This window comes from Phyllobates terribilis, unplaced genomic scaffold, assembly GCF_046119375.1.
Source record: "Phyllobates terribilis strain yellow unplaced genomic scaffold, ASM4611937v1 Scaffold_7__3_contigs__length_470593459, whole genome shotgun sequence".
NCBI lineage: Eukaryota > Metazoa > Chordata > Amphibia > Anura > Dendrobatidae > Phyllobates > Phyllobates terribilis.
Genome location: NW_027362767.1, coordinates 378,748,462 through 378,757,750, shown reverse-complemented (window position 1 = coordinate 378,757,750; position 9,289 = coordinate 378,748,462). Strand labels below are relative to the sequence as shown.

The 9,289-nt window shown below is 43.2% G+C and overlaps 1 protein-coding gene across 2 annotated transcripts; it reads right to left on the bottom strand.

The window, feature by feature from the left end:
- On the bottom strand, window positions 1-8,744 carry TBCB (tubulin folding cofactor B). Of its 2 annotated transcripts, XR_012247487.1 has the most exons (7): window positions 8,533-8,744; window positions 7,099-7,242; window positions 6,907-7,003; window positions 5,867-6,058; window positions 1,868-1,940; window positions 817-1,008; window positions 1-706 (listed from the first exon to the last, which is right to left on the bottom strand). XR_012247487.1 is itself a non-coding variant. In XM_073641403.1 (6 exons), the coding sequence occupies exons 1-6, from the start codon at window positions 8,647-8,649 to the stop codon at window positions 894-896; spliced, it is 738 nt and encodes a 245-aa protein (XP_073497504.1). In that variant the 5' UTR covers window positions 8,650-8,744; the 3' UTR covers window positions 1-893. The 2 variants fall into 2 exon arrangements, 1 of the variants encoding a protein (XP_073497504.1); XM_073641403.1 differs by having other exon boundaries at window positions 1-1,008.
- Between the last annotated feature and the right edge of the window lie 545 nt (window positions 8,745-9,289).

Genomic DNA, 9,289 nt, shown 5'->3' with positions numbered 1-9,289 from the left:
AAAAGTCAGCTTGCTTTATTTAACTGCCTCGGGATTTACAAACTGTATGAAGAAAGCAGTTTTGCTTTGTGTCTTAGGGCAATGATGAAACAAACACTGCTGGTACATATACATATAAAAAAAAGAAAAAAGAAGAGGAGGTAAAAAAAAAAAAAAAAATTACGTAAAACTTAAAATGAGGTTAGAAAGAAAAATGATCAGTAAAAGACGGTGGAGAGCAGGAACGTGCACATGAGAAATCCCCAAGAACTCGCAATGACAGAAGAAAAAAAAAATAAATTATTCAAAACACATTCTATACACTTGGTCAGATACGACATGACGGTCCGAACAATATTAGAGAAAAGTCACGTAGAAGTAGGGTTATATACAGTGAAGTCTGCAAGAGTCCGAGACTAGATCGTGTAGTCATTAGTTTCCTGGGCTACTTTATATTAAGAATCAGAGATTCCATAGGAATACTTCTCTGGCAAAGCTCCCGGTCTGGGAAATAAGCAGCAACAAACCCGTGGCATCATGAATTCCACGCTACAAAGCGTCCTGTTTGGCAGAGGGTCTATGAAGACTAGTAGTCACCCATAGATATGTCCCTTCATATACCAGGTACAGGCATCTTATACGCCGATCAGTCTTTTACATGTCGATTCCCTTCTTGCCACGTGGATCAATACATCCATTGCTAGGGGATCCGGAGCCATAGCGACAACTTTTTGTTGGGGAAAAAAAAAAAAAAAACAGGTGAAAGTTCAAGCATCTGCTAAATGCTAAGAGAAAAAAATAAATCATAAAAATCTATGAGAGTCACGAGGTTATTACACTAAATGGACCACGGTGGTGGAGCTTGGAGTTTGAACATTGAGGAGGCACCGAGAAGTTAAAGTGTTGCTGGGCTGTCACATCTCATCCAGACCGTAATCCTCTTCTGGGAAGTCGCCGACGACCACAAATTGGGGTTTGACGAACGCACCGTACTTTGGAGAACAGGTGAAGTAACGCTTGCCCTCGACACTGGACAAAATAGTCATAAAAAAAATATATATGTTAATATAAAATAGAGTAATAAAAAAAAGCCAATATCAACTAATGTCAGATGTAGTGAAATTATCTGATAATCTTGCAGGAATACAGAGGTGCCAGATGCGTGCGTGCGTGTCATTTAAAAGGAATCCCATCTGACAGCATCATGATGTAGGCACAGAGACCCAGACTCCATCGATTGTCACTTACTTTACTGGGTGGTGCAATTTTGATAAAAATCTGTTTTATCTGTTGCAGATCTAGCAATTCTCCATACTCATTAAAAGCTGTCAATCGACTTGTCTAAATGGGCCATTACTCACCCCAAAGTAAAATAAAGTAAGTTTCAGGTTTGAGTCCCATTAAAAAAAAAAAAAATCCTAACCTTTGATCGAGCTTTTCTAAGTACCGTATTTTTTGAACTATAAGACGCACCTTTTTCCTCCAAAATTTTGGAGGAAAGTGGGGGGGGGGGGTGCATCTTATAGTCCAAATAATACATTGTGGATGGTGGGGTGAGCGGCGGCAGAGGAGCAGGGCACAGACAGTAGACGGCTGCTGCAGCTTGGCGATTCTGTGTGCTCGCTACTAAAGAGAATGAATATTCACTCTTCTCCATGCCCATAGTCCCAGCTGGATGAGTGAATATCCCCGCAGCTCACTTCAGCGTCTGAGGGCACATGGCAGTGACTTCATGCGATTTTTTTTTTTCCTTCCTATTTTCCTCCTCTAAAACCTAGGTGCATCTTATAGTCTGAAAAAAAAATGGTAGATCCCAATATATTTAGCGCCACGCAAGAGATTAGTGTCCATTCACCCGTCTTGCTTGTTAAGAAAATGTCACACTCACCTTCCATCATGTTTTCCTAGAGGCTCGTCATACTTAACACCCACCCAGACTCCGGGCTTAAAGTCTGTTAAACCTAAGAGACACAAATACAAATGTTGGAAGTAGAAGACGTACAAAGTTTTCCCATCACAGTATATTGTGTGTTTTACCGACAACCTAAATAGCTCATCTCATGAAAATAAAACCACCACGACCCCTGTCCTTATGTTCTATTTTCAATCATTCAAATGGGTGCTTCTTTTGACAATCACTATTTGGGCCCAACGACAAACTCATTGGAAAGCATCGCCATTTAGCTGCCAAGTATGGGGAAAACTGGAAGCAAAGGTGGCCGCACACATTTGGCCGAATATTCAGATTTTGGAGGGACCAGTCAACCATTTAAAGTGTACTTTTGTCTGATGTACTCTTTGCCTAAGTCTTAGCAAAAAAAGGGGAGAACCCCATATGAAAATCCCTCTCTAGCAAGCCATAAAACTTAGCTTTTATTATTAATTGTATTTAAAATGCATACAGGGCATTATTAAAATATTGTCCCTAATCTGCCTATAATTTATTGATTTTATGGTAACTACCGATATTAGTTCAGTTGATGACACCCCGGTAGGCCATCACTTAAATAGCAGAACAGGACAAGTAGTATAAAAACACACATCCCCCAAACATGTTTCACCGCATGTGCGGCTTCATCAAGGGGGGTGAGACCCTGGCATTATACAGAGACTAATCAAGTCAATGGGTTGTCTGTATAACAGAATAGGACAGGTCCTTCAAAGCGAGATGCTATCTCTGACCGCTCCCAACCATATTGAATAGGAGATTAAAGCAGAATTTTCTACTAAATCATCATACAATAAAGGGTTTGTCCGGTTTCCAGAATGCATTATGATCCAACCGTATGTGGGCGTCTTTCAGCTGGATTACTAAGGCACTGCACTCCAGTAGTAAACTACACTCCCTGACAGAAGTTATGTCGCTTATCCATGTTATGTAAATGAAAGCTTATAACCAGACGTTAAATTCATCCATTGGTTTTATACTCTTTTGAAAGCTGAAACCCTCCCAAATTTGGTTTAGGTTAAGAAAATAAATTGGCATCAATGCTGAAATATTGATCATTTAACCCCGTCGCAACCTTGGGTTTTGTCGTTTTTGCTTTTTCGTTTTTTGCTCCCCTTGTTCCCAGAGCCATTGCGTCTTTACTTTTTGGACAATATGGCCGTGTGAGGGCTTATTTTTTGCGGGACAAGTTGTACTTTTCAACGCCATTACTAGTTTTACCATATCGTGTACGGGAAAAATTTTCCAAGTGCCGTAAAATTGCAAAAAAAAGTGCAATACCACAGATGTTTTTTATTTATTTTTTTTACCACGTTCACTGAATGCTAAAACTGACTTGCCATTCTTATTCTGCAGGTCATTACGAGTTCGTAGACACCAAACATGTATAGGTTATTTTATATTTAAGTGGTGAAAAAAAAAAGCCAAAATTTGGTAAAAAAAAAATAAAAAAAAAATAAAAAAAAAAATAGCGCCATTTTCCGAGACCTGTAGCATCTCCATTTTTCGGGATCTGGGGCTGGGTGAGGGCTTATTTTTTGCGCGCCGGGCTGACGTTTTTATTGATAACATTTTGGGGTAGATCCGATGTTTTGATCGCCTGTTATTGCATTTTATTGCAATTTTGCGGCGACCAAAAAACGTAATTCTGGCGTTTTAGAATTTTTTTCTCGTTACACCGTTTACCGATCGGATTAATTCTTTTTTTATATTGATAGATCGGGCGATTCTGAACGCGGCGATACCAAATATGTGTATGTGGGTTTTTTTTTTTTTTTATATATATTTTATTTTGAATGGGGCGAAAGGGGGGTGATTTAAACGTTTAAATTTTTTTTTTATATTTTTAAAAAATTTTTTTTTTCACTTACTGCATGCTTCAGTAGTCTCCATAGGAGACTAGAAGCAGCAGTTGTCTGATCAGCTCTGCTACATACAGGGGATCAGCAGAGCCCCTGCATATAGCAGAAATGGTCCTGTGCTATGAGCGCCGACCACTAGGTGGCGCTCATAGCGAAGAGATCATGACAACCACAGGCGTCTGCTGCAGACCCTGGGTTGTCATGCACGCCCATCAGTGACCCGCGATCACGTGACGGGGTCGCCGGTGGGCGGGGCTTATGACGCGCAACCCGTAAGAGCACGTTAAATGTCGCTGTCGGAGATTGACAGCGGCATTTAACATGTTAACAGCCGCGGGTGGATCGCGATTCCACCCGCGGCTGGTGCGGGCACATGTCAGCTGTAAGAATCAGCTGACATGTGCTCGGTTCAGTGAGGGCTCAGCGCAGCAGCCCTCACTGAACCGGGGGTACGCAAATGTGCGTACTAATACGGCATGGGCTCTAAAGGAGTTAATGAACACAGAATGGTCAGATTTTGGTAAGACAAAAGTTTTGTCGACAACAGAAAGTAATGTGATATTCAAACAAATCATTATCTTAAAATACAAATATATGTGGCATAACATTGGTGAATGCAGTTGTGGTGCTATTAGAGTCATATATAATGTTTTGTGTGACTTCCATGAGCTTGAAGGATTGCATCCATGCGGTTCAACAATGATTCATACCATTTATTAATGAAGTCATCAGGAATAGCAGAGAATGCCGTCTTACATGCCTCCCAGAGGTCATCTAGATCCTTTGGTTTTGTCTTCCAAGCTTCCTCTTTCATCCTACCCCAAACCTGCTCAATGATGTTCATGTCTGGTGACTGGGCTGGCCAGTCCTTGAGCACCTTGATCTTTTTTGCCTGGAGGAACTTTGTTGTAGAGATGGATGTATGAGATGGAGCACCATCCTGCTGCAGAATTTGACCCCTTTTATGATTTGGAATGTAAGAGGTAGCTAATACTTCTTGATATTTTAGTCTATTGATATTGCCTTCCACCTTGCAAATGTTTTGCACACCCCATACTGAATGTAACCCCAGACCATGATCTTTCCACCACCAAATGTAACTGTTTTCTGGGTGTATTTTGGATCCATACGGGCTCCAGCAGGTCTCCTGCAGTATTTGCGGCGGCTGTGGTGTAATTCTACTGAAGATTCATCAGAGAAATCCACCTTCTGCCACTTTTCCAGCGTCCATCTGTTTAGCAGGCTGTGGGACTTTGCAAATGCCACACGGTTTTTTATTTGCCTTTTGTTTAGTGCTGGCTTCTGGGCAATGATTCGACCATGGAGGCCATTTCGAGACAGAATCCTACAAACTGTTCTAGTTGACACAGGGACTTGAGGTGACCAGGCCTGTTGAAGCTCTGCTGCAGTGGAAGAGGGGCTTGCTTTGGATTTTCTAACCAACAAACGTTCCTCCTGAGCAGTTGTCTTGCGGGGTCTGCCGGACCTGGGCTTGTCAAACATCTCCAGTCTCTTCAAATCTTTTTTTAATTCTTTGTACTTGACGCTGAGACACATTAAAAGGTGCCAGCCACCTCTGCAGTGGATCTGGTCTTCAGCCTCTTGATAATCAAGGCTTTGGTCGCGGGGTGGATTTTTGGCATGTTGTCAGAGCTCAAGTTGCAGTTCAAGTGAAGGTCTGGGATGCTGGGTCTCTTTTTATACACACCCACTAATTAACCGAGAATTTACTGAGCACTGGTGAGGATGTAAACTAGGATTGGGTGCATTATATGACCAGGCGACAAAACTTTAGTCTTGCCAAAATCTGTTCATTAAAATGATCAATATTTCAGCATTGATGCCAATTTATTTTCTTAACCTAAACCAAATTTGGGAGGGTTTCAGCTTTCAAAAGAGTAATTTATAAAACCAATGGATGAATTTAACGTCAGGTTCTAAGCTTTTATTTACATAACATGGATAAGCGACATACACTCCCTGACAGAAGTTATGTGTAAGCAGCAGTCATGGGACTGGACCACAGACGGCCATCTACACGACTGAAGGACAATGACAAGTCCATAGTGTGACTCACCCACAAACATGACGGAGCCTCGTTTAGTGGGCTGTCCCACCACCCGCACCTCACAGCGGGACCCCAGGGTCACCGTCTCTGCTGCCAGCTTCTCTTCCTCCAGTTTGCGTTGCTGTTCTGCGGACTTTTCAGCGGCTTCTTCTTCATTGAATTTCCCCAATTTATTCTTCTTCAGGAAGGAACGTACAGAGTCTGCAGGAAGAGGATGAAACATTAAAAAGAGCTGAGACCAGGTCAAAAGTGAATAGTTCGTGCTCTTATTTTATTACCGCTAATCCCCTGAATATCAATTTTTTTAAATCTTCCAGGGACATGGGGCCTCCTTATTTAGTGATCATTTTTATGCTCTTTACGAAAAGGGGCGACGCTCACAGGATCCTCTGGGGCATGTCTCTAGACTGCATAATTACCCTGCGAGTGTTGCCCCCTTTGCAAATGACGAAATCTCATTCAACCAGGGCCCCCGTACAAATAAAATATCTACAATGGAGGCATAATACAAATAACAGACTTGCATTTTTTTTTTTTTGGAATGTGACAAAAGAAAAAAAAATACAATTCTGGCGTTTCAATTTTTTTATCTCTTTATGGCATTTACCATAGAGGTTAACTTTATGTTCTGATAGATCGAATTTTTAAACAGATGCAGCGATACCATGTAGGTTATGTTTTTCTCTTTTTAACTGGGAAAAAGGGGGCACATTTTTTAAGAACTTTTTAAAAACTATTTTTTAGTCTGCTTGGGGGGGTTGAACTTGCAATTGTTGGATCATCAAAGTATTGCAGTCTAAAGTAAAAAATCAAGGTCTCCTGAGGCTGAGATTCACAGGATCAAGATGGCAGCAATGGGATCTTCAGCCAACCCCCAGCTGTCAAGGTGACCCATTAATGCCATGCAGGAAAGAGTTACTGGGGACTGATGGACACCAGTGGTTGCATGCACCACCAACCGTTCCATTTAACTACCGATGTCTGAAAATGACAGCCGCATCTAAACGACCAACAGGCACGATCAGAGCTCAGCTCTGGAAAATACAAACCGGATCTTTTTTCATAAGCTTCCTGTGAGATCTCATATTTTTCCACTCTGGACAAGTCCTCGTACTCTCCGGCCCTGGCACCGCTCTTATCGATCACCTGGAGGTAAATATTTATTTTGTTAGTCCCAGAGCCTTCACATTATAGGTCCATCCCAATCCTACACCCCTGAGGTTAGAAATAAGGTTACTAACGTGTATCCTGCAGCCGTCATCCACAGGGTAGGAGCCCAGCAGTGCATCATCCTGATCCAGGTTCTGGATAAATGCGTTATCGGCGCTGAATAACTGCAGGTCCATACAGGACGCGGGAGACCCGACCACCAGCTCCAGCTTACACTGAAAAAAAAGCATGCAAGTTGCCATCACTCAGATTAGATGCATCATATCAGTGGTGCTCAGGGGTAAATATACAAAGGAACCAAATGTGGTCAAACACTTCTGTGGGAGTCTTTATGACGACAACGCCCAGTTGGCCGAAAAGACTAGATTTATATAAAAGGAAGAGGCGCAAGAATAAACACCAACATTTTCAACAGGTAAAAATATTACATATTTATAGCGAGTGACAGGTTATCTATGAAGATGGCCTATCACTGGGTCACAAGTGTCCACTCTTTTCTCCTATTTTATTCCCACTGCTTCCCAGAGCATTCACTTTTTTTTTTACTCTGCCATATGGTTCCAGAGATAATTTGTAATGGTCATTTCCAATGGGGTGTGGCTCACAGGGTAATAATGCAAAACAACCTAAAGACACATCCCTGAGTATTAAAAGTTCTCTGAAACAGTATGGCAGATTTAAAAAACAACAAAACAATATAATACTCAGGAGCAGAGGGGAAAAAGAAAAACTGGTCGCTTTCGATCCTGAATAAATTCCTGCTCTATTCCAATGAGTCAGTCTAAAGGAGTCATTAGTTGATGTAACAGCTAGTGATGAGCGAGTATGTTTCATTAACCCTTTCGGCGAGCACGCTCGGGTTCTCTCCGAGTATTTCGGCGTGCTCGGCATTTCTGTGACTGTCGCCACGGCTGTTAGACAGCTGTGACATATGCAGAGATCGACCGTCTAACAGCCATGAAACTTGCAGCCACGGCGGCTGTCACAAATGCCGAAGTACTTGGAGAGCACCCGAGTGTGCTCGCCGAAAGGGTTAATGAAACATACTCACTCATCACTAGTAACAGCCAAACACACAGATTCTCCTCTCATTGCATCAATTTCACATTTTGATTGGATCAAACAATGGTGGCCGCGCACGTCGCCCCGGTGGCTGGCCGCGCACGTCGCCCCGGTGGCTGGCCGCGCACGCCGCCCCGGTGGCTGGCCGCGCACGCCGCCCCGGTGGCTGGCCGCGCACATCGCCTCGGTGGCTGGCCCTGTAGCCTTGCAGTGCTGAGGTCCTGGGTTCAAATCCCACCAAGGAAAACATCTGTAAGGAGTTTTTTTGACATTTTCCTTGCAGCCTCCCAATCACTGACACGCCCTCATCTATGCCCAGATCTGGAGGGCACATACCTCTGCGATCAGCCCTGTCACCCAGCACACAGCCACACTCATCCTAGGAGCCCCGCTCCCACTTGTCACGTGTTTCTCCCCAGGCCACCATTTTTTTTTCTCCCAACCTTTAGTTCCGCCAAAGTGAGCCCTCTGTCCAGCCTCTTTTCTGCTATGAACGTGTTAAGGCTGCTGCTGACCATTACGGTCACGACCGGGGCCGACCTGACGATAACGGAGCTCATGGCTGAAACGACGTTAGCTGCTGCTTGCTGCGCCTCCGAATCCCCGGTTATGAGCAAGGCAAAAGAAACAGCCAATCAGAGAGCACATTGGTGCCCGAACAACCAATCATAAGAACCGTTAATAGATTCTGCCACAGCCAGGCGTATTTATTCTAGCCAATGGCTATCTGGTGCTTGTCAAGGTAACCAAACACGTCTGAGATTTTTTTTTCATGGGGCGCGCCTATTAGTTGAACCAATGAGAATTCGCGCTGTTTTTTTTTATCAAGACGTAGGGCGGAGTAACAGCTAGACCAATAGGAGTGTCAATACGGCCCTAAATGCAGCCAATCAGAAGAGGATGGTGAATACTTTCAGCCAATGGTATACTGGAACGCAACTTGTGAGGCGCAAACAAATATGGCGTTCCGCTTTGTGAACTAGGTGGGACGTTAGCCCTTAGTAACCCATAGCAACCGATAAAAGGACACGGTTTGCTGTTTGTATACACTATTGACACGTATAAGGTGGGTCTATGAAGATAGTGCACATGCCCCAGCATTTCGAGATTTTAACCCTTTCAGCCATAACATTTTTTAAAATAATTTTCCCTCATAGCCATTTGAGGGCTTGTTTTTTTCTTGCGGGACGAGTTATACTT

Excerpts from the sequence above, each read along its gene's own strand:
- TBCB (XM_073641403.1), bottom strand. The coding sequence starts at position 8,649 with ATGAGCTCCGTTATCGTCAGGTCGGCCCCGGTCGTGACCGTAATGGTC. Across the intron at positions 1,941-5,866 it reads AGGCTCCGTCATGTTTGTGG|GTTTAACAGACTTTAAGCCC; the intron begins GTGAGTCACACT and ends TGTGTCTCTTAG. Across the intron at positions 1,009-1,867 it reads CTAGGAAAACATGATGGAAG|TGTCGAGGGCAAGCGTTACT; the intron begins GTGAGTGTGACA and ends TATTTTGTCCAG.